At 36.2% G+C, this 26,137-nt stretch overlaps 1 protein-coding gene across 2 annotated transcripts in view; it reads left to right on the forward strand.

Annotated features, from left to right (window-relative positions):
* Positions 1-5,956: 5,956 nt before the first annotated feature.
* Positions 5,957-26,137, forward strand: part of NAV3 (neuron navigator 3) — a 324,575-nt gene continuing 304,394 nt past the window's right edge. For both annotated transcript variants that reach the window (XM_054580143.1, XM_054580145.1), the window contains exon 1: positions 5,957-6,199. In XM_054580143.1, the coding sequence (XP_054436118.1) occupies positions 5,957-6,199 (243 nt within the window). The remainder of the gene's footprint in view (positions 6,200-26,137) is intronic.

Raw genomic sequence — 26,137 nt, forward strand, 5'->3', positions numbered from 1 at the left:
AACCTTTAAAATATATAAAGCAAAGACTGACAATATTGTTACAAGACAAGGTTAAAATATCAGAAGGGTGTCAAGAATTGTGAGGGGTCTGAGATTTTATTCTGTTTACAAGCTGAAAAGTTAACCTGGCATATATTTTTGGGTTCTGGTTGAAGATGTTAGACTCCACTATTAGAGACTAGGGAGAGTTTGTTATTCACAGCATTAGCAGTAGCCAGAATACCATCATTTTCTTTTTCTGGTTTCTCAAACTCCACTCCCTACAGGACACTGTGACAGGAACCAGGTGATGTCTGGACATGCAGTTGCTTGGGTTACAGGAGAAGAACTTTGAGCCTAGGGAACATAAATCTTTTACAGTTTGTTGTAAGCAAACCTGCCTTGCCTCTTTTTTTTCTCTTTGGGGGAGATATTATCTTTATTATAATGAACATTAAAAACAAAACGAAACACCTACTCCTTTACCTCAGAGGGAAACACCATTTTTATCTTCCAAGGCTGCTTGCTTTTATCTTCCAATACTCTTTACTACTCAAAATTCTTGAAAAGATAGTTTCACATAACAGGACAGTTAGAGCCATTGATCACAGGATTGCAAAAATGTGAGCAATATATGGAAACTTGTTTCCTAACAAAAGGTAAGCTACAACTAGGAGAAAGTGCTTTTAAAACCTATATTTAAGAAAGGACCTATATCTGTTATAGAACAAAAAGAGTTCCTTCACCTGGTGCTAGCACAGCCAAACACTAAACACTGAGAACTGCAGTGGAGAAATATTGGCTATTTTACTATAAATGGTGCCATCCAGGAAAATGGGAGACTGATGATCAAAGCCAAACTTCCTAATAGCATGAAGGTTACAGATTATCTAGAGCAAAATCGCGGGACACCATGGGTTAGAGGGCTCGGGGTTATGCTGGAGCTGATTGATGGGAGGTGAGATAAGAGTAGTGAATCATTTCTTGGGTCATTTCACTTTGGGGCTGAGGATCTGCAACATGACTTCGGTGAGGATGTTATCTCTAGCCTGCCAGAGGCCCTCGCCCTGTGACCCTTCGGTCCAGCTGCTGCTTTCTGCTGACTATTGCCGTAATAGGCTAGATCTCTGAGGAGGTATGCATCTATATATTTATCTATATAGAGAGAGGGAGGAAGTGAAAGAGATGATTTCTAGAGCTGGATTTAAAGTAAATTTAATCAGAGTCGCAAGGACCTTTTTTTGAAAAATCCAAAATATGTAAAGAGCTATTAAAACTCAATAGAAGATAAAAAAATGGGCAAAAGATTTGAACATCCTACCAAAGATGATATATGTATGGCATAGCGAACAAATACTTAAGAAGATACTCAACATCAGTAAATTATTAGAAAACTTCAAATTAAAACTGCTAAGATATACCACTGTACCTCCCTAGAATGGCTAAAATTAAAGACTGACAGTATGAAGCCTTGATGAGTATGTGGAACAACTGGAGCTCTCATCCATTCTACTGGAAGTTCAAATGGTATGCTTTGGAAAACAGTTTGACAGTTTCTTACATGATTTGATATAAACTGATTAAATGACCTAGCAACTGCTCCTAATTATTTATCCATGAGAAAAATAATATCAACACAAAACATATGTAAATATCTGTAGAACTTTATACATAATATCCCCAAACTGGAAACAACTCATATGTCCTTTAACGAATGAATGAAAAAGTAAATTCTATGCAATACCTACAGTGGAATACACGTCAGCCATACAAAAGAGTGAATGATTGATAAACATAACATAGATGAATCTCAAAATCTAAGTCGAAAAAGACACAAAAATACTGTTTGATTTTACTTAAAGGTGTCCTAGAAAGGCAAAACTGGTGTCAGCAAACACTTGCTGACCACCTGGGTTGGGAGTGGGAAGCTGACTGCAAAGGGCCTAAGAGAAGTTGTTAGAATAAAGGAAATGTTCCTCTTGATTGTGGTGCTGATCATGTTGAATTATTTTCTGAGAACTGCTGAATTTTATTGTGTAAAGTTTACTTCAATCAAGTCACTAAAAATATGAATATGACTCTTATATCTTTATTTTAAAATAAAGTTGACTAACCAATTTTATTTTGCCTTTCACAGCATGGTTTTAGTGTTAACAGTTGGTTCTTTCTCATAAATGAATAATACTTAGCAAGTTGTCATTTCATGAGGTTTTATTACTTGTTTTTAAAAATTGCTCATATTAAACCTTAGCCAGGTTGGAATTCTCTTATTGCCTGAAACCCTAGCTTGGCTTTAGAAGGTTATGTGTTTCAGGAGTCATTGCTGCTTTTCCTGTTAGTTTGGTGGGGAAAAATGACAAGTAATTCATCTCATTTTTTATTTTCAGGGTTTCTTTCCCCTCTGAGTTCAGTTTTTTTAACCAAACTCTCCAATTATGCTTCTTGACCTTTCCTCATTAATTCTCAAGGCTATTATATTTCTTACAACATTAATAGCTCACATTTACTGAGTACGTATGAGGTGGCAGATTCTGTTTAATTACTTCATACATGTATTTTCTTTATTTCTCACAGCCACTTTGTGAAAGGTGTATAATTACATCCCCCCATCCCCATTTTACAGATGATGAGACTGAGGCACAGCATTTGCCAAAATCATATGGCCAATTAGTGAGGAAGCAGAGATTTGACTACAAGCAGCCCAGCTTTAGAGTCTGTTCCCTGGATTGACAAACTACAAATCCACTAAAATATGGATCTTAAATTTTAGTGTATAAGAGAATCAATTTATTTAACATAAATGACTTCTCCCTGTCCCTCACAATATTCATTTGGTGGCTTTGGGAGGATGCAGTAATCTGTATTTTTAGCAGGTGTTCCACGTGATAGTTTCTTGAACCCAGTTTGAGAAACTCCATTTTCTGTGATGTTAAACTAATTACTTACTTTGTCAGGGCTTTTGTCTTCCATTCAAAGGGGATGATCTTTTTGGATAAAATGGATGCCAGGCCCTGGCACACAGTAAAGCCTCTATAATAAGTTAACTTGTTTTTGTTTTTCTTGGTGGTGGATGTCATTTCATAGAATTAGTCAACAGTGACAACTGTTTTCAACACTGCATTTCAGTCAAAGAGCAATGATATTGTCTAATAAAGCAAAAAAACTTTTCAAAGTGAAAAGACATTTTATTGAGTGTGAACATTTTTTCAGTTTGATTATATCAGGAATCACAGTGTGTTCTGCTCCAGCATATGTTTCTGAAATACCAATTAGCTCATTTGTAATTGGTAAATAGAATTATGCTGGTGTAATGTAGAAGTTATGTAGCTTTAATATGTGGTTCATTCTAGGCCAAGGGAAGCAGAATAGCCAGCGTAGAATTATTACCGTGGGTGGGGAAAGAAGCCTTTAGCTTTGATACTGTATAGTCAACAGGTACCCCTTTGGCTCAGTTTTGAGGAAAATTTCAGAATGAGCGCCCACATTTGGGGCTCCCTCGCCGAAGGGGCATACCCTTTGTCTTGTGTAGCTCCTAAACATTTGCAGAGTGCACTGTGCCCTGTGCAATCTGTTGGCAAGCCTGTTGGCTCAGAGTTGGCCTTCCAGTTGGATTTTTCCCACCAATTCTAATTAAAGTATTGTCAGCACTTTTATTCAGTTTTTCAAAAATTCTGAGCTGAACTGCATGCTTGGGTGGTCCAAATTATTTCTGAGGTACCAATATTGTTTTTCCTAGTGATCTGCTCACAAAGTTGCACATATTTTGAATAGTCTTCCCAGAACCAATTTTCCCCACAAGTCCCGTTATTTTTGGTATGCTGTTTTGTTTGCAATATGGGGATTACAGAGTACATATGTCTTTTCATATAGTTTAAACTCTATTTTGGGAACTTGAACATCTCTAAATTTGCAATATCTTACAGTCTCTAGAAGGAATAGTGTGTTAAAGGGTTTGTAAATTATAAAGTAACTTACCTTCTGTGAATGATCATGTCATTCCTTTATCACCACAAATGTTGTATTTATGTCTTGGACCACATTGGGTAAAGCCCACTTGGGTTACTTCTTTTTTCTTTACGTTGTCAAGGTTTCTAACTTGTATTTGAATTTCTGCTATACTTGTCTCAAAAAGACATATAAATTGACTTTAGTTATTGGCTCTTTTACTTGTAAGTTACTCCTTTTTACTTAATAGTACTTTATTTAGAGCTGAAAATATTAGACAGAAAGTCCTTTCTTTACTATAGTAAGGTATTTTCTACAATAATTGTTTATGATTCTCATAACTGCTACTATTTATTGAACATCTGCTAAATGTCCACTCATTTCTCTAAAACCTTCCCTTGCAATATTGGAAATTCTTAAAATATCTGATGCACATAAATTTTCTAAAGAAAATAAAGAAAAAGAGGAGTAACTCTGTGTCTTAGAGAATTCTTAAACAAAAATGTGAACAGTATGAAATCAAATAAATTCTTGTTATTAGTTGCAAAATTGCAAATGAAATCTCGGCACTTCACGTAACCCTTATGTTTACTGACCCGAGGGGACACGCTCCGTGCACCCATTATCTTAGTGCACCTGCGCTGTAGACAGCAGTGCACACGGGTCAGAGGTTTCCTTGAAAACCTACCCTTTGCTTTTACTGTAGATCCTGACATACTCTTATCAGAAACAGGTATTAACTGATTATAATAAAATAACTTTATGGACGGAAGCTGCATTGTTCATATTCATTAGGTATACATTTGGGCACTTTTTAAAAACTTAGGATTTTAAGTGTTATTTAATAGGCTCGAGTAATAATGTCGTTGCACAATAAATCATTTCCAAGATGGTTTCTGAAGTTACTCTTTAGATTGTGTGGGCTCTCCCACTTTCTAACTGGATGATTCCGGTCAAATTAATCAAATGACTAATCCTTTCTCTAAAGGTATCCTTTCTCTAAAGTGGAGCAAATAACTGTGCCTATTCTTGAGTTATCTGCTGAGTAAGTGTGACAATGCAAAAAGTGATTGCCCAGTAAGTGCTATGTAGTATATTCCATGTATGTATTAGGGGTAAATGTTTTTATTAGCATTAGTAAATTTAGGTACATTGATTACTCTATATGTAGTGCCCCACTCTTAGTATTTACTCTATTTTTGTAACCTAGGCAGGCATGATCTACTGAATGATTTAGCAGCTTTAGCTAGTTGTACTATTGCATGAGTTGAACCTGATTTCATGGGATAAAACAGAATGAACACCGTGGTTCATGGCTGTCAGGAGTGAAAAATAGCTGGAAATCAGACAAACAGCTTCATCGCTGAGATTGTTTCCGGGCTAAAAGTTCTTCCAACAGCTGTTTGTTTTGGCCATTAATCGTGTCCATCTTTTTTTTTTTCTTTTTCAGCTGGGGGAAATACGATTTTCTTTAAAAAGAGAATGTAGTCTGGTTATTTCTGAAGTCAGGAAGAATGCCTGTCCTTCCACTATTGTAGTCTTTTGGCTGCATTGACACTTGGACTGAAGGACTTTTCCTTTTGTTTTTCTCCTCTTTTTCATTCTCAGTGCTCAGACTCAGACTGCTCTAGTGAGAAGAAAAAGTAAAAGTAGGAGCTCTTTAATTCTAAAGAAGGAGCTTTGTAGCAGTTACCTTTAAGAAAAGTTTACTCCCCAAAGGAGTATTTAATATTACATAGACACTGACTCACTGAGGGGAGGGGGGGGGAGAGAGAGAGAGAGGAGAGAGAGAGAGAGAGAGAGAGAATGAATATGAGATTTGAGCCAGTCAGAAAGAAAGATAAGTAAAGATGAAGTTTTGTTGCCTCTTCCTGAACGTTATATTATTAGTTTTTTGTGTTTTTTTTTTTTTAAATCATGATGACTGCTAGTTTTGTTTAAAATATTTGTTCTGGAAATACTAAAGTGGAGTCTACCAGACTGAGGTTAGAAGCATTTTCTTTGGCAGCAAGAAGATACTTTTATAGAAGCCATGCCTGTACTTGGGGTTGCCTCAAAACTGAGACAGCCAGCTGTTGGGTCAAAGCCTGTTCATACTGCTCTTCCGATACCAAATCTTGGCACTACTGGATCACAGCACTATTCTTCAAGACCTTTGGAACTTACTGAAACAGAGAACTCAATGCTTTCTTGTCAGCTCACATTAAAATCAACTTGTGAATTTGGAGAGAAGAATCCCCTCCAAGGGAAAGCTAAGGAGACAGAAGACAGCAAGGTTAGTGGCTGAAGGTTACCTGCTGACTTATATAGCTTAAATGCAAATTTCCTTTTTGGTGGAATATAAAGCAAGTTGTTTGTATAAGTGAAAGGCTGACTATTCAGCCTATGTAAATCTGTACTTACAGTTTATCGTTGTTGTAATAATAGTCACGAACAAAATTCTCTAAATATGCATGTTGTTATCACCTAGTACTACTCATGGACGAAATGCCTAGTATAGTCCTAGATGGTGCTCTATTACTGATAACCATAACCAATCACAAATATGAGAAAAAGAGGAACTATTTTTCATACATATTATAATATTAAAGGAGAATTATTTGTAGAAGTTCCCAGAGATACCATTGTTTTTCTCTAAATGTCATTTGCATCTTAAACACTTTCCATTTGAATATGTGTTTCCTAGACTGCTTAATTCAGTGTACTATGAAGGAAAATTAAATATTATTTTCCTTAATACTGTACATTTGTCTGGATTTTCACTTGTAAATTGAAACCCTACTGTTTTACTTATTACTGACCTCTTTTTCAGTCATTTAATTTATAAATTTTGTGAGCAATAGCTCATACTTTTTTAAGCGATGCTACAACCCTTTTCTCCAGATGCTGTGGGGTAGCCTGGCCCTACAGCTGATGAACTTCAGGGGGATTCTTTTGTACCTTGCTAAACATCACTTTTTCATGCAGCTTTAACTCTGACATCAAGATTTCCAAAGCAACCATCTCACATCTGGCTTCTTAGGGAATGGTTTGATTTTACTCTCCCAGTGAAATGTAATTTAAAAAATAACTCAAGAAAAACACATCATGTAGAAATCAACTCTACATATTGAAAAGAAAACCACCCCTTTGTCTGAAATGCCCATTCTATTTTCACCTGTTCAAATCCTCTAAGGTCCAACTCCAAATGCAACTTTCTTCGTAACATCTTTGTTAGCTACCCCTTTTCCTCCTTTGTCCTCCTGTGATTTTTTGTCTGTAGTAATACTTACAGCACATTGACCTATACTGAATTTTAATCATCTGGATAATTTATTTCTTACCACACTAAATTGAAAGTATAAATAGCAGGATCTTATTCTATGCTCCAGTTCCTCCTCCCCAATGCTCTTCTCATAAGAACTAAAAATTGACTCGATTAATACATGCATAAATTAATTAATGAATGAACTAACAATTGTCTGAGAAAGATTTAGTTCTAAGTTCTTTAGTCTCATTGGATAATTTATAAGACATAGGGCTTGAAATGAATGATTTTTAAAGTACTTCTGGCTCTAAAATTATTCCTTTGGTGTTTTAAAAAAGCATTTTCAATATAAGAAAAATGAGTTACAAAATAATTAATTATAGATTTATAGTTCTCAGTACCATGTGTGTAATTCAGGGTAAAAGTAGGGAAGTATAGATTATCAACAAAAGACTCAAAATATTTAACTTATCAAATGATAATGGAAGTAAGGAACAAACTGCTAGTGGCCAAAGGGGAGAGGGCAGAGGGAAAATGGGAGAAAGAAGGAGAAGGGTCTAGTCAAGGAACATGTATAAAGGACCCTTGGTAATGGACAAGAAGGTGGGGCCTGACTGAGGAAGTGGGGGTGGGTGGGGCAGGGGAGAGCAATGGGGGGGAAATTGGGACAACTGTAATTGAACAACAATTTAAAAACTTACATTTAAAAAATTTTAAAAGTACAAAATTTAACTTTATGCAAATAATTAAATGTGAACACCATATAACTCTGTTGTGTGTACCCACAATGATTTGTCTGGATTAGATGGGAAGGATAGATGGACCCTTTTTCTCTGCTGACCATGCTATTATCTCTGCAGGTTTAGGCAAACTTTCATAAATGGCCTTGGCCTAAGACTTGACCACTCTAAGTACTATTTTCAATAGAATTTTGGTTGCATCAATCACACATCTGATACTCCAATAAGACTCTGTGGTAAGCAATGTTGTATTTATAGGGTTTTTATGATGCCACTTATCAGATTAAAGACTTTTTCAAACAAATGTAAAGAGTGCCTGGTCAGCACTTCAGAATATTTCAAAATGTTAAAAGAGTATATTGATAGGAGTTTAATTTTTCTTCATGTAAAGGATACATGGAAGCGAGAGGCCTGCGTTGGCACGGCGACTGCAGGAAGCTGTCAGGGCAGCTGGCTCTCTCTGTTTTGTCCACCGCCATCGGTCTGTGGCATCTGCCTCTTAGTCCTGAGTGGATCATTGAGTTCCATTCAATTAGAAAGACATATTCTATTTCATTAAGGATTCCTCTGCACCCTACTGGCCTGTTTTTAGTTCCAAGATCTTATCTAGCTGAGCAATGGAAACTGGAAAATGCAGTTTTTATTCTAGGAAGCTATGTGCCTAGCTAAAAATTATGGGTTCTGTTTCTAAGGAAAAAGAGACCATGGATAGTACCCACAGTAGATGACAGTCGTTAAAATACATTCATGTATAATTCTCTGCTAGTCCTTGCACCATACTGCCTCACAGTCTGGTTACAGAGAACAAACCTTATCTGTGTCAGACAAACCTGTCTCTTCAACACCGAAATCCTTTCTCCTCTCCTTGTATTTCATTAGTGTTAATGTCATTGTTCCAGTCATCTAATTTTGAATTCTTAGTTCAACATCTGGTGATATACATCACTACCTCACATCTCATAATTTCTAGAAGCTGGAGATGTTTATAGCTTGGATTTATCCGCTCATGCACATCTTTGTGTGCTGGCCGTTGTTGAGTTTTCTGTCTACCATTGCGGTAATTCCAGACTGGTCTCCTCTTCTCCTGACACTCTCCACCGCATATATCCAGCACATTCCCCATCCTGCTTAATGAAAGGAACTTTAGTTACTTTTCATGTTTTACAATTTTTTTCACTGAAACATTCTTCTCTCCCAATTGTTACCACCTCCTCTTCCATAATAGCCCCATCTAGCTGCTCTCTTCCAAATGCACCCTTCCTGGGTGTCCCAAGTTCTTCAGACTGCTTAGTCTCAATAGCAAATAAATACCTTTAGTTCCAGGTTGGTTCCATGTCGCATATATTTGGAAGCTCCACCACGACATTGCAACAATTTATGTTTTCTCTTGTTCTGATTTCTTACTTGGCTTGAATTTTCTGTCTCTCCTACTATGGTTTCATTTTTCCATTCTTCCACTTATTTATCCAATGAGGAAAAGAGTCACTTTGCTTTCGTATCTTTACTTCATCTGGAGATTAAGATTAAAGAAAGAGGGTACTATTTTGTTAAGGCTCCGCAAAAGACATACAATTAAGCATTGGACATCCTTGCATGTGAAATTTCCTTGGCCATATTACCACTGAGAACTAACTTCCTGGTTTTTTATTTTTATTTTTTAAAAATATTTTATTTATTTATTTTTAGAGAGAGGGGAAAAGAGGAAGAAAGAGGGAGAGAAACATCACTGTGCAGTTAGTTGCCTCTCATAGGCCACCTACGGGAGACCTGACCCACAACCCAGGCATGTGCCCTGACTAGGAATCAAACCGGCAGTGCTTTGGTTCACAGGCCAGCACTCGATCCACTGAGCTACACTAGCAGGTTCTTTCCTCATCTTCACTTTTCAGTCCTTAGCATCCTTCACCTTGGTCTGCCGCCTCCTTTTACCTCTATTCTCATTTCTAACGTTTTTCCAGTGTCGGGCTCACCCACTCCTTCCCTCTTGGATTGCCTATGCAAACTCAAGACTTTGTTATATCATTATAAAAAACCATTCATTTTTGAACATTTACCATGTACTTTATAGGAGTTTTTTTTTTGTTTTATTCTCACAAAATTTTAAAGAAGGCAGTATTTCCACTTTTACAGAGAAGTAAACCAAGGCTTAAATAGAATGGGAAACAGTCATAAAATCAGACAGTTAGTTAATACCAAAATCCAGGACTTGAATTTAGGTTTGTCCCTGCAGAGCCTTTTTTGTATATTACATTACATTCTCTCTTCATGAAGTAATTGCTATATATTTTTCTTTTTAAAAAATAAATTAAACCCTACCTTCTAAATCTCTCTCCCTCTCTTACATTCAGTTCAAAGTCAAAAAAAGAATAAACAAATTGTTGTAGAACTTAAAAGGAAGGGAAATTTACATTCAATTGGGAAGATGTAAAGAAGTTATGGTATTTATATACATGGTAACATGGATGTTTGTTTAATTTTCTTACTCTAGTTGTAAGGACAATAAAGGTAGAGATTATTTCATACTATTTTGTTTATATGGTGATAACACTAATGCTTTGAAAACAGAAAGTACTGAAAAGTATTAAATTGAATATTTTTTAAAAACAAATAGTGACATAGACAAGTAAATACATCATATAAGTAATATTGTTAGTGAGGGCAATTCTTTTGTCGGATTTTAGGTCTGAGAGAAATTCTACTTGGATGGAGCATTCAAAAATAACCTTTACCAAGTATTTGGAATTTAAAGGGTCAATGTGACTTATACGGGAGGGAAAAAGCACTCTTTAGAGGAGAGGGTTACATAGAAGAATACCCAGTAAGCCCTTATAATTTGAGCAGTTTATGGAAATGAGCACTTTTGGTTCAGATTATAGGTGGGGCAGTCTTCACTATAGGAAGGCTTTTATGTAAGAATGAAACAAAATTACACTGTCAGTGATATTTAGGAAAAATCATAGCAGAAAGGTACTGATATTAACTAATGTCTCTAGAAGCTTGCTGTATATTAGGTACCGAACGAGACACTTTACGGAGCATCTCATTCAGTCCTCACAATAGCCTTGTGATATAGGCACTGTTACTATTCCTGTTTTACAGATGAAGAAACTGGGAGTGGTTAAATGACTTGCAATATCTCAATGCTAAAGTATGATAGAATACAGATTCACACCAATGCTCTGTGGCTCCAGATGTTACTCTTAACCAGCAGCACTGCAACAGTGAAGACTTCTGCTGGTGTCAGGGGAAGAGAAGAAGGGCTATTGATCGACTTGATTTCTATATATACTAGTAAGTTTTATTTTAAGTATTGAATTAGTATTGCTAGTGAATTGCAAATAAATCATTGGTGCACCCAAGTGACTAGAATTATCAGGAGAAGACAATTAAGTTAACACATGGTCTCTATCGAATTCTTTGAATAACAGAAATAAATAAAAGAAACCCCAGGATGGAAATATAGCAGCAGATGTCAATAGAGTAGACGACTGGCTCTGGCCTCCAGCTGTTTCCTTCTTGGAGACAATGTCTGATTGCTGAATGCTGTTGACAGCCCTCTTGGCTTGCTCACGTGGTAGCACTTCCAGAGCTGGCCAGGCCTCCTGCGGCACAGGTCAGCCCTCAGGTCCCTAGATGATTCGCCTTCTTTGCCTGTTTCTGCTGTGCTTGCACATTTAGTTACTGTATTTGTATTTAAAGAAACATGATTATTTCCTTTCCTAGTTATAGTTTATGCTCAAGGTTTCATGGTTAAACTGTTAATGGTCGTTTTCATTGTTTTTGCCTTCATGGGAGCAATGATATGAAGACTGTTTTGATGATTCTTGAAATTTACATTGTCTCTGCTGGCAGAAGGCTGACTATTCAGTGTCATACATATATGAGTATTTCCCTTGAGTAAAAATTTTTAGAAATGTGGCATTCTAATGCTAGTGTCTATTATTTTAGGTTTTGCTTTACAAAGTCTTTAAAGAATTGCATGTCATGCCCTAGCTGGGTGGCTCAGTTGGTTGGAGCATCATCCCATACACCAAAAGGTTGTGGGTTCGATTCCCAGTCAGGGAACCTACCTAGGTTGCAGATTGGATAACTGGTCAGGGTGCATACAGGAGGCAATTGATCGATGTTTCTCTTTCATATCAATGTTCACCTCTGTCTCTCTCTCTCTCTGTCTCACTCTTCTCTCAGTTCCTCTCTCTATAAAAGTAATGAACATATCCTCAGGTGAAGATTAAAACAATTACATAGCATACTTTGAACTTAAAAAAATTCTGGTGTAAAATATATGTGATTAAATGCTACTGAAAATCTCATACAATTTTTTTTTGTCATTCTTCAAGGGTCAATATTGTGTTTATATTTGATAGCGGTTTTCCAAATGCATTCTTCTTAGTTTCTTTCTTCACAATACTTAGACATCTTTCTTTCCTTTAAAAAGGACGGTACTAAATATATTGTTTATGGAAAAATGAAATCAATAGGCATGCCATGAATTTTTAAGCAAAGTAATTGCTCCATGGCTGGAATTTATGCTATCACATCAACAATTATCCTCAGTCAATCTTGAACTTAAAGTGTTTGGTGGCATCATTAAAAAAAACAAACAAACATCAAATCAGGGCTCAAAGATTTGAATTAAATGTCTGCTATACCCTTAAAAGATCAGTCATTTAAGCTTTCTGAATGTCAACCTCTGTATCTATAAAAAATAAAATGAGGGTAATTGTTCTTAATAAAGCTTTTCTAAGGGTAACATTTTTATTATCTACTGCTTTTCTCTTCCCAATTTTGTCCTATCAGTTATCATATTTCTTTTATTTTTTTCAATCTCCTCCTTTCCGGTGGACCCTTTGGAACCCAATTTTTTAACTTTAGCACTAGTGACATTTGGACCTGGTAATTCTGCATTGTGGGGGCAGTCTTATTATTACTATAGGATATTTAGCAGCGTCCTTCAGGTGGGACCAAAACAAAAACCAAAAATTTCTCCAGACATTGTGAAATGTATCTACATGGAAGGCAAAATCAAACACAGTCAAAACACTCTGCTTTAAATTTACCTAGCTTCAAAAATCCTCGGGTCTCTGTTATTTAATAATAATAATAATTAATAATAATAATTTTCTTTGCCCTGCTTCATTTAATAACTTCATCTTTCCAACTTTCCAGATACATTTCTTGAAAGAGTAGTTTGTATTCATTGCCACTATTCCAGGCTTTACATTTACCTTACTTTTCTTGACCTCTGACTTTTATTCCGTTCTCCTAGAAGTTCCCAACAGCTTTTGAAAAGACATCTCTTCCTGCTTAACATTTTAACTTTTGCTTTCATCCTGTTTGCAGCATTTGACATCTGTTGACCACAGTACTCTTCTTAGAATGCTGCGATATTTATTAGCACACTGAACCTGGCAAGTCAATTAATACTTAAGTCTCAGTTTATTCATCTGTAAAATGAGAACAGTAATATAAACTACTCCATAAAATTGTTTTGAAGATATATTGCATGTAAACTATAAACTATGTGCCAGAGTGATTAGTATATACTGTATTTAGTGGTCATGATTTGTTACCTACTATAATATAAAAGTATCTAATGGTTTAATACAAAAAAATATTAAGAATTGAAAGTAGAGGAAAGGGGGCATTTTTCAATATTCTATATATGAGGAAATTAACATTTCAACCATGTTTTGAAGAAAGAATTTTATTTGGCTTAAAAAATATGGAAAAAAGAACATCTAGATAGAATAGCATTTACCAATATGGTCCTGTGTTTAGAAAACTACAGATTATTCACCAATTCTAGGACATAAGGCATAAACTAAAGAGACAGATGAGGTTGAGCTGAGGCAGTGGGAAGATGGGTGTTAAATGCCCGGTAAGGAGACTGGACTTTATAGAAGATGAGGAGAGAACGTCAAAGTGACATGATTAAGTCTGTACTTTAGAAAGATGGCGATGAAATGAAACATGGAGAGGTCCAGTAAAGGGAGCAAAGTTTAAAACTACAGAAAAGAAGAAGGAAGTGATGAAGCAACATTTCAACTAAAATCCCAAGCTCAAGCAATGGGAAAGAGACAAGTTTAGTAAAAGAAGCTATAGATATTCATAGTCACTTATTGAATATCAACAATCCACAGAATTCTAAGTCTTAGAGGATAAATACATTTTTCTTCGAAGAAAAACTTACATTTTACTTGGAAATTATAATTTGTGAACTTAGCAGCAAGTAGCCATTGAAACTAATGATAATTACTAACACTTCTTGAGGAGCTACCACAAGCTGGATCCTATACCAAATTTATTATCATTCCATTTAAATATATGTTGAAGCTGAGCTCAGATAGGTGCAAGGGTGGAACAGGAATTCCAACCCAATTTTTTTTGACTCCTATGTCCTTAGTCTTCACCTCCCTCTCTGGCTCTCTCAGCGATTTATAAACCACAGTCAACATCAATGTCATTCCTGTCTCTTTTTGGGGATACTGAGTCACATAATGGGAAAACAAAGAAAACCATAGATTCCTGCCAGGAGTCCTGAATTAATCTTTGACAAATTTCTTTGAACTCTTCCTCTCCCCTAACACCACAGTTGCTCCATTTTTACTTTAAGAATCACTTCCCTTTTGATTCCTAGTCACTGGGGCCCATAGAGAAATTCACTATCTGTGGGAGAGTTCATTAACTGGATACATGGCAAGATTTCACCATTTTCCCAGAAAAATGGAATGATTTGTGAAAAAGTGTTGCAATTCTGTCTAGAGATAAAAATCACCAGATGAGAGGGCAGTGGCAAAATTTTACCCGATTCCCAATAAAATAACATGACACAGTCTCCAAAAAGAAAAAAATATAAGCAAAACAAACAAAAACCACAGGCTGCCTCTTTTTTATTACGTATTTTGATTTGGTAAAGGACTCTTGTAAAACCTAAAACCTGTGGTAGGCGGGTTCATAATTTTCTATCATGAAATGTGTTACATTTTATAAACAACCAAAATGGCATTGTGTCAGTTAAGGTAATATTAACTTCTACAGGAAACAAACTTAAGGTTTCAATGGCTTAACAAAAGAGGAGTTTTTCATTTTTTAGCTGTTCTGTATAGTCAGGGGTTGACAAACTATAGCACACGGGTCAAATGTGGGCTGGTGTCCAATTTTATCAAGCAGTTTTATTGGAGCACGGCATCGATATTGGATTGTGTGTTGTGTGTGACTACATTTGTGCCTGGGCAACAGCATTGGGTAGTTATAATAGAGCCTGTATGGCCTGCAAAGACTAAAGTATTTATATCTGGTCCTTTATAGAAAAAGTTTACTAATATATTTTTATGGTAACTCAGGAAACCAGATTCCTTCTAGCTTGTGATTCTATCATCCCAACTCTAGCTAGCCATCAGTGAAAGGGAGAAAATAGAGGATTTTACAAGAGGCTTAGAAATTTCATATATTACTTCCACTCAGTTATATTGGTCAGAGCTCAGTAATACGATCATACCTAATTACAAGAGAGACCAGGAAATATAGTCTAGCTGGGTACCCAGAAATTAAGGGAAATGTTTGGTGAACTATTAGTGAGCATTTAGTTAACCAAAGACTGCCTAATTAGTCAGATGTTGAAGATGAAGCAACAATTGGCCATGATAAAAATATTCTGAGGTGCCCAGAAGTGTCTTTCAGATCATCCAGAAGTTGTCCTGAATTATAAGGATGTGTCTTTAAAAGCAAAACATGGAATAATTTGGGGACCCTATTTATACCCAAGTTGATAAATTTATAGAAAGAAAATATCTTGCAATTAACCCAACTTTAAAAAAAAAAGACCCTGCCTATCTACACAAAGGTATCATAAAAACATTTCACTGTGATCTCGTTTCCTTCAGCTGCTTCCCCACTTATGATTTAGCTAACTATCTTCAGTTTCTCCTGTTCCAGTCTGTTGATCCAAACTTACACCCCGAAGCAACTCTCTCTCTTGTTCCTGCGCCCTTGTTTCTGTTTGCTCGACTACTCAGTTTTTAACATTCTTCTGTTGCTGGACCTGGAAACCGTTGATCAAGCTGGGAATTAGAAAGGGTGAGGCAGTGTAAGTCTGAATTCTGGAAGTGAAATTTAAAGAATCAGGGTAAGGTCAGGCATCACAGTGGGAAGGAAGCATCTGCTGGTTTCTAGATGCTGTCAAATGGTGGCTGCATAGCTGTATGAGGGAGTTAACTGCTCTCTTGGCCTGGAGCTACCATGTAACTTCTGTCAGCACATTGCAAATTGGTTCCAAAGTGACCTTCTGGGAATGCACGAATGGGCCATTGACAAACCCACGCCGGTATTGACAGAAGCAACTCAGTACAATTCTTTCAGACCAGGGTGAGCAAATATGAAGACCAGCGCATAGAGCAACCTCTTTTTGAATGCAAGGTAAATTTCTAAAAGACTTAATTGGTCTTTAGATTGAGTGGTGCATCAGGGACTATCTCTACTCAGGTTTCTACTTCTCTTTGACAGTATTTACTGTTTAGCTTTAAGTTGGGTCAATTTAGATTGCTCATGTCTTGGACTCTAAGAGCATGCCGGTTATGTATTTCTATTTATTGCCCCTGAATGCTTACATTTTTAACATAATCTCACTGTGCCTTCTTTTTTGGACAATTTATTGAATTTCTACAGAGTGATACTTTTTGTTTGCCAGAACCTTTTATGTTATTATTTTGACCCATATATTTTTTGGATCCTGTTTCACATTTCCTTTCTCTTAGAACCATCTGCTTTTTATAGCTGTTTCTTCCTTCCTTTGGCTGGCCTTTTGATATCCACACTTGTGTGTTGCCTTCTTCCTCCGAACACAAGTTTTATCATCTCCAACAATATGTTCTCTCCTCTCTTTTCCTCTGATTCAGGCGAGATGCATTGTATTCTAAAACAAGGCCACTATTTCACACATGTAAAATTTTCTGATTGCCACTTCCAGGTCCACATTGTGGATCCTAGATGACATATTTTTATTAACCATTCTTCTAGTCAGTTGGTCCATCATCAACTATTTCTCACATACTTACCATGTATACTTACCATGTAGGCAAGGTGTCTACATTTTATGCATGTAAAATAGTTTATTTTAACATGACAGTCTCTATGGCAAATTTACTTGCAACAGCTGGTCCTCTTTTTTAGAAATTTATATTCATTCTTTTTTGACAACAGTAAATTCCTACTTAATATTATCTAGAAATATCAGAAACAATTATAATTCAGATTTTTGCTAATCCCAACTTTGATTATAATTGGGATGTGTTTGTTTTACTTAGAACAGGTTTACTCCCCTCAGCTGTGACGGTCAGAAACGTCTCCAGACATTGCCTGCCCCTTGGTGGAGGGGACTGCCTTCAATTTAGAACCACTGATTTAGATCCTGCTTTGTTTGAAAAAAAGATTTAGTGAAGTTAAAAAACATAAAACAACATAGAAGATTTCAAAACATATGGAAAATAAAATGGGATTATAAGAGGAAAAGAACAAAAGAAAAGGATAAAGCTAACGGAAAGGCTGGCATATGAAAATTGTGCTGTGATATCTTGTATAAGTGTTAGAACTCCCCGCACATTTGGTTCTGAGGTTTCAAACCGCTGCTACACAGAGGTTAGGCTAATGATGTTTTAATCAGTGTCCAAAGCATGAGCTAGTATTTGCTCAGAAGATTCATATCTTGTCTGTTTCTGGGTGTGCGAGAAATATTTCCTAGTGGACGTATTATATAATTTAAATAACAATTTTCTCAATAATAGCTTTGTTCCAGATTTTAGCTATTGTTTTCTCCCCATACCCTTATCATAGGAAACCATTAAAATAATTTTAATTAAATCCACATAAGATGACCAACTGTACTGATTTCCCTAGAACTGTCCCGATTGTAGTACTGGGAGGTTATTGTTGTTAGAATCCCTCAGTCCAGAGCAAACTGGTAGGGCTGGCAACCTGAATTCTGAATCAAACTTCTTGTTGCTCTATTTAATTGTATTCTGTTTTTTTTATAATTGTCTAATTATTAATTCCAATTTTGTAGTAGTTGAAAATACATTTTATACTTATTGGTTTTTAAATCGTGCCTTATTTAAGGATTTATTATCAGATGCTGTCGGTTCTCTTCTCAGATTTAACAAAACATGTTCTTTCTTTAACAGCAATTATTCAGGTTAGAAGTAGTTTCTGTTACAGAACAGAAAGAGTTCATCTACCCCACGCTAGCAGAGCTAAACACTAGACATGAAGAGCTGCAGTGGAGAAATATTAGCTATTTTACTGGTGAATGACACCATCCAGGAGAATGGGAAGCCAATGGTCAAAAGCCCAGATTCCTCAACGGCATGTAGGTTACAGATCATATAGGGAGAAATCACAAGACACTCTGGTTTAGGGGTTCGGGGTCATGCTGGGATTTGAATGGTTGGAGATAAAGTAAAGATCATGAATCATTTCTTCAGGTCTTAAGGACAGCTCTGAGGTCTTTTCTGTTGTGTCTATGGTCTCATGGGAAAGTAGCCAGGGGTCATTCCGAAACCTTAGAGCTCAGGAGCTGAAATGTAATTTGGGTAAAGATGTTATCTTTAGGCCTCCAGTGGTCCAGACCTATTGACCGTCATCAGAGGGAAAGGCTAGGTCTCTGAGACAGATAATCTGTAGAGCTAGGACTTAAAACTAGATTTAATCAAAGGCACAAGGACTTTTCTGTGAAGCTTTTAGTTATTCAAAGAAGAATTTTTTTTTATGAGACTTAAATATTTACATTTGCTCCTTCCTTATCCATACCATTTTAACTAGTATTGGCAATAATGGATGTTGTGCTCTTTTCTTTTGTGTGAAAACCTTAAGAGTTGTCAGTAAATCAGACACAGCTTAGCTCCCTGAGTTTATCAGCTAATTTCCAACATATGTTCTGTGGGCTTTGAGCTGAATGTAGTGATGTCTTGAGACAATGCATTTAATTTGCCTTTTTCTTCACCTTCAGAGATAACAGACAAAGAACAGGACTTCCATTTCACTTCAGCAGCATGCTTCTCAGTAAGACAGACAGGACATGGTCTGGAAGAAAGTCCACACTTTAACAATAGACCATTGACAGAATGTTTGGGGAGCGTGAAAAGGAAGAGAGCATCTGTCTACACCCAAAATTATCAGAGGCGGTTGTATGTGTGAGAATCTTAGGTTTCAGAAATATGTTTTTTAAGGTTATCCGTTTTCTTCCTCTGTTTTTATTGGATGAGGAAAGTTGCCCTCAAGATAACAAAACATTTTAAATTCAGAGGAGGAATTGCATCACATTTTGTCTAGTTACCCCGGGTGGAAAATTAATTCCCTCAGGCAGTAAACACATTTTGTTTAGCCCTTATATATGGTCTATGTGAATCAAGCTGAGAGAATTCAAACAGTGAGAAGACAAAATCCAACTGAGAGACTATAATATGGGGGATTGAGCAGGAAGGAAGTCCTTCTAGACAGAGTGGCCCCGATACTGACTTTACCTACTATTTTCTCTGCATGAAATTTGAGAAAAGATGCTACACAAAGTGTGGGTTTCACAAGCACTGATATATCACTTTTTCTTGTAGTCTTGGTCAAATCATAATTAAATTTTAAAATCATAATTAAATTTTAATTAAATTTAACCTTTTAAGAGTTGTAAGAAAATCTTTGACATCTTATTCCTGTGTCTATTCTGTTGCATTTGCATGTTGTTTCACCTTCCAAAGGAAAGTTCTCATATCCACAATACTACTCTATCACAGTGTTGACTTATACGGACATATTTAGCTGGTACAGCTGCCATTATGTTGAAAAGAGATTTAGAGTGAGTCCCAGTGTCTGCCTTGTCTTTTGCTTTCTTCTTTTCAAGTGCAGTTGTGTAAACTCTTGTTCAAATGTCCTACCCCCGGATCTCCTTCTGGACGTGTGCTGCTCCCCACAGGACTTGGCATTAGGTGCTTCCTGTTGTGCAGCAGGCTCTCATTTATAGGACATCTGTAAAACCACAACATGAACAGTCAGAACAGCAAAAAAGTCCTTCAAAGGAACATGGTAAGACTTCAGAGTGCATTCTTGAGCCAGGAGAAAGTGCCCCAAAGAGCTGATGTGATTTAGGGTGATGAGCAAGGCTTAAGTCAAGGTGTGGGGCTTTTCCTCCCTACCAGAAAACAACACTTGGATTTCCTGGCAATGCAATTATGTAATGATTGTGGTTTCTTTTTGTAAACTGTGTCTCAGACAGGGAGGAAGAAGGAACCAACTGGATTGTGTAACTTTATAAATAGAAACAGCCATGTTAAAATAACAAGACTGCTCTGAGTTAAGCCAACGAATTTTGCTACTAACTGCAAAGCTAGGCCACTGAATGAATGTAAGATCCATACTGTGGAGCAATTTTTCAGGTTTGCCTAAGAATGCTTAATGGGTAAAATCAGTGAGAAGTTCTTACCCTTCTTCTATTTTACTTTGGAGTATTTTAGTCCAAATAAATCAAAAACTTTTCTCTGCGGGAAATAGTCAAGTTGGAGACAACTTGTCCTCCACTACAAATAATGAATAATGAGCTCCTACCATTTTTAATACAGTACATAATTTACTAAACACTTGAAACAATTTATCCTGGCAATGGCATAAAAGATCAAGAGGCACCTACCTTATTATCTATTGAACAAAATGTGTGCTACCTTGGCCATATGTTTTGGAACACGAGATGATTTAAATTTCATTGCCGCTCTTTATTTTAGAGGGCAGAACCCAGGTACATAGAGAGAAATCTCCTTGATAAAGGCCAAAAACATCGGTCATCTCAGTATGCTTCCATTCAATTTAAGGTATACTCCAAAGGAGAGATTGTGCTATATTTGCCAGTTAGCTGAGGTTTATAGATCATAGGTTTTGACTCTCTCAGGGGCGAGTGTATAATAGAAGTGTTTTCTTTGATTTCTTTGTGGCTATAAAAGTGATACTAGTCCCTCGTAGACACTGTTGACAAATCAGTCTTCCCTGACATGGCTATAACCTTGGCAATCATTCAAGGTTCTTCTTAATCTGAGTGAAATGAATTTTCTCATTTAAACTCTTACTTACTTGAAGGAGAAGATTATTTGATTCATGTTTATATTCCCTGAGATCTGTAACACAATCTCTTGGATACAGTAGGAATTTTAACATATTTCTTGAATTAAAAAAATAATGAATTTTGTACTTCTATTTCTTTGCCTCATGATTTGCCTTAGGCTTATGTTTGAAAAAGAGCTATCCTACACTTTATTTGTGATAGCTTGGATATAAATGTTGGCTCAGCTGTTTTCATAAATTTCTACTCTTTCATTGATTCAAGGTCAAATCTTATTCATATTCTGGCCTTTGTATACAGTCATGCCTCACTTAATGTTAGGGTTGTGTTCTGAGAAATGTGTTGTTAGGTGATTTTGTTGTGTGAAAATCAGGGCATTCATACAGAAACCTAGATGGTAGAGCCTCCTACCATAATTACGTGTGCTATACTTTTACACAACTGGCCGTGCAGTAGGTTTATTTACACTAGTATCATCATAAACACATGAGTAATGTGTTACGCTATGATGTTTTGATGGCTCTATCACCAGGTGATAGGAGTTTTCCAGCTCCATTATAATCTTGCGGAGCAACCATTGTGTATATACACAGTTTGTCACTGACTGAAATGTCATTATGCAGCCTGTGACTGTAGTATATTAGTCCATCCTGAGCAAACCTGCCCTGATTTCAGTGGTGGGCTAATGTGTCTCTGAGCCTTTCTCATCAAATGTAGGATATTTACAGCAGAAGGGACAGTGGAAGATCTTCTAATGGCATATGTCTTGTATGTACATTAGGAAAATTATGACTGAGCAAATTAAAATGGAGTGTTTTAAAGCCATATCCTCTTAAACAGTGAATATAAAAAGTCACGACCTGAGTGTCCCATTTATTGATGAATACTACTGAGGTTACTTTAACATATCTGCTTAGGAAAATGAATGTGACTTTAACATCACATCTAAGACCCATAGTCTCATGAAGCCCAACCATAACTTTGGGCTAGAGAATCAGTGAGGAGGTACAATATGTTTGAGTCATGCTCCAACACTTAAAAGTGTCATGGCCTTCTTGATCTGCTTGTCAGTTGGACCATAACTGGTGAGATCACTCGATTCAGTAACAATGTCCATGCTCTATTGCTGAGGTAGGTTTACGGATGTTAATAGAGTTTTCTGGTCTATAGTGATGTATGATCTTGATCTTCCTCTAAGTAATTTCAAGTCCTTTGTAGTGTAGTAAATTCAGCAAAGTGCTTTGTAATTTATATGTTTTACATAAAGGGCTTTAAGACATACTACTCTGCAGATGCAAGAAAATATAACAGTATTTTCTATAACATATTTCTTCTTGCTCTCAAACCTCCATTCCTGCGGATGGCAGTAGGAAAAAAAAAGATTGGTGAAAAGAATGGGAGAAGCCTAAATTAGATTTTTTTCAGTTTAAGAAATACTTGTTAGAGCAAATATTTAGCAATTTGAATATCAAATTTTTGTTGGTGCTGTTTTCCTTTCTCCATGAGGCTTGTCTCTTCTCATTTATAAAATGGCATCTCCAAATGGGTAGATACACAGTGTGTTTAGGGAAGCTTGTGCGTCCTCGGGGTAATGGGGGATGGAGTGAGAAGGGTCTCTGGTTTGCTTGCTTCCACCTGGGTTCTTGCTGGTTGTGTGGCAAAAGCCCCACGCAGCTGGTCCCTGGGCACGCGGAACTTCTCTGTTGAGACTTGGGCTTTGGGTCCTTTGTGGACACTCGAATTCTGCATCCACCTTGTCCTAACGCTGGCTCTCTTTGGGCACCCTAGTCCTTCCACATTTTGGCATACTTGCACTGGGATACACAGAAACTTCTGAATTCATGCATATACGCAGTGCTATGTCAAGTACCACCTGCCTAACCACGTCCTGTTTCCATTTTCCCTCAACCGTGGCTGGTCAGTATTGGCAAGGGACACCCTGGGTTGTGGTCCTCCCAGCTGCCAGATGGGACATGGGACCCAAGGGCTCTTAGTTTTCACCCTGATCTTCAATCTATCTCAGAATTTTTCTTTTTTGGTTATCACTTCCAGGGTAGGGTGGCACCAGATTTCATCTCAGATTCTAATAGCGTGTTATCTTCGACACATCCCTCTGAATCTTCTTGCTTCTTTCCTGCTATTTGAACTTTTATTTATTCTCACCATCTCAGGTTAACTTCTCTGAAAATACCTCCTGCTACCTCTGTATTGTGTTTTATGGTGCAATTCTGGTTTCCAAGGGGTTTTGTTTGATAGGCACAGGGAAGCCTTTGCAATCTGGGAAATGCTCTCTCATTTAACGAATCCTGACTTTCAAGAATATTTTGTCACTATGGACTTAAAATATTTTTGTAATAAAGTTGAGCAATGAATTTTTTTGTGATAGGCTGAATTCTGTCTTGAAATAATAAATGTCCTTGTTTCAGTGGGTGGAAGACCCATAGGTCAACTAAGAAATAGAAATAAATAAGAACAAATACACTCTTTTTTCATGTCTCAAAAATTCACTCCCTCCAACATAAATACAATGGCTATATATATTGTGATTTGATGAAATTCACAACCATTAATGTGTATTTTTCCTGGAATGTTGAAAGGATTTTCTAATGCTTACCTCAATGTCTATTATATAAATCATGAAAAATCAATACTAATGTATATTACCTCCTAAGTAATACTTGCCAGACACTGTTGCAGGTGCTTTAAATATATTTTCATTTAGCCTTCATGTGTACTACTATTAGCTCCACTTTGCAGAGAGAGAGAGCGAGAGAGAAAATTGGAAAGCAAAAAAAAAAAGGCATAGGGGAGCCAAGCAACATGAGTAAAACTGGCCCAGCTTCTTATGTAATTCCTGTGGATGTAGCATGGAGAGGTTAGAACTATTACTTTAGTAGCAGGACTTGAGAAATGACTTCACTTGGGAAATCAGAGCAAAAGTAAAACACAAATGATGATTCTTAGGAAACCTGAAGAGAATTTTGAAAGTATGGAGAGATGTGGCCTTCTCATCACGAAGTTCAGGTGTCACAATGAACTAACTGATCTTCAAAATAGCAGTTTAAATCATAAAAATTTCCCTTATACTTAAGCATAATAACACAATATCCTTTACAATAAGTTTGTGAACTTAGTAAAATATTTAGCTAGTTAGGAAATATTTTTTAAACTTTTATTTTTAAATTTGTAATGAAGCATGAGAATCACAACACAAAAAAAGTGCACACATATAACTATATAGTTTATGAGTTTCAAAAACAGAACATACCTTTACAACTAGCACAGACCAGGAAATAGGTGTTGCCAGCATCCCCTTGGGTCCTGGTAACAAAAGCCCCTATCCCAATTTCTGACAGCATAGATTAATTTTTTCTGTCATTGTAATTTATATATGAGTAGAATCATGAAACATGTACTCTCTTGGTCTTGCTTCTTAAATTAATCATTATGTTCATAAGATTTACCCATATCATTGCACGTGAATTCAGGTTATTTATTCTCATCAATATATGTTATTCTAATGTGTGAGTTTTCCCACAGCTTGCTGTTTTTCATTCCAGTCATTAATGTGACTATTTAGATATGTACAGCTGGGGCAAATGAATAACACTTCAATGACCATTTTTATAATGTCTTTTTGTGGTCATATGAAAGAATGTCTGTTGGGTAGGTACCTACAAGTAAAATTGCCAGGTCATAGACAATAGGTCAATTAGTCAACTTTAACAGGTGTTGCTGCAGTTTTCCAAAATGGTTGTATCATAGTGCTTTTGCACCACCTTGTATGTGTCTCTGGATACTCCACCTCTCTGTTCATGTTAGATATCCTGATTGCTTTGAGGTCACAATTTTTAGTATTTTCTGTGTAGTGGGATTTCATTGTAGTTTTGATTTACATTCCCTTGATAACTAATGGAATTGATCATGTTTTCAAATATTTAATTGACCATTTGGACATCTTACTTTGTGAAATGTCTTTAGGTTTCTTGCTCACTTTTCTTCTGAGTGTTGAGTCCCTTTCCTTAATAGTCTATTGGAATTCTTTATGTTTTCTGAATATGAGCCTTTTTTGGACACACCTTGTCAATATATTTTTCCACTCTGTGGGTTGCTAGTTTATGCTTTAGGAATGGTTTCATTTGCTGAAGATAAATTCTTAATTTAATATAATCCAATATATCTTTTTTTTTTGTTTGTTTTATGACTTTTCCTTTTCAAGGTCATAAAGCTATTATATACAGAAAAAACATTTGAGATATGAAATTGAATATGTATAATATATTTCATAGCTATTTTTATTCTATATATGAAAACATGTAGAGTTGTTCATTGTATGGAATAGAGATAATCTTAGCAATATTAAAATTAATGTCAATTTATTTCTGAATTAACAAAATAATCCAGATAAACTTCTCATTTTAATGTAGGATCCTTCTACAGTTATTTGGCAGAATCTTTCTAATAACCTACAGTCAGTGTTTCAAAAGATATATATGTTTTCCTTATACTGGGGCAAAAATTGTTTCTGTGTAACATTCATTTACTGGTTCTAGTTCATGGGCATATTATTCCATTCACTTATTTATTTAGCAGACATATGAGTCCTACAACATCCTAGACTTGCCTAGTTTCAGGGATACAGAGAAGAAAAAAAGCTTTGATGAACTCAGAGTTAACTCTTGGAAGCAGGTATGTTAAAGGGTGTATTTTTTTTTTATAGCTCACAGCTGAACAAGGTGGTAGAAAAATGAAAATGCCTCACCTTATTGTCCTAGTCTTTGAACAGAGGCCTTCAACCATTCTACACATAATATGGACTCTAGACTCCTTTTCATCCTGGTTATTCTTGTTTAGACATAGCCTAATTACTTACTGACATCTTTAAGTTTAAAATTAAATATTTGAAGAAAGCAATACTTCCATGAGGTTTTACCAGCAAAGAGACCATAGTTCCATTAGTTCCTACAACTGAAAGATAGTTTGTTTCTGATGATTTAGCTTAAAGCTGATTTATCATATTTTGGGCAAGCTGTACATTATTGCCACATACTAAATTGAATAAATCCCCTAGATCTTAGTCTCATGATTATTGTGAACCCCAGGGTACTCCAAAAGTTTCACGATAAAATGCAC

The sequence above is a fragment of the Pteronotus mesoamericanus genome, unplaced genomic scaffold (assembly GCF_021234165.1).
Source record: "Pteronotus mesoamericanus isolate MK-2021 breed Mesoamerican mustached bat unplaced genomic scaffold, CSHL_Meso_final contig_56, whole genome shotgun sequence".
NCBI classification, from domain to species: Eukaryota; Metazoa; Chordata; class Mammalia; order Chiroptera; family Mormoopidae; genus Pteronotus; species Pteronotus mesoamericanus.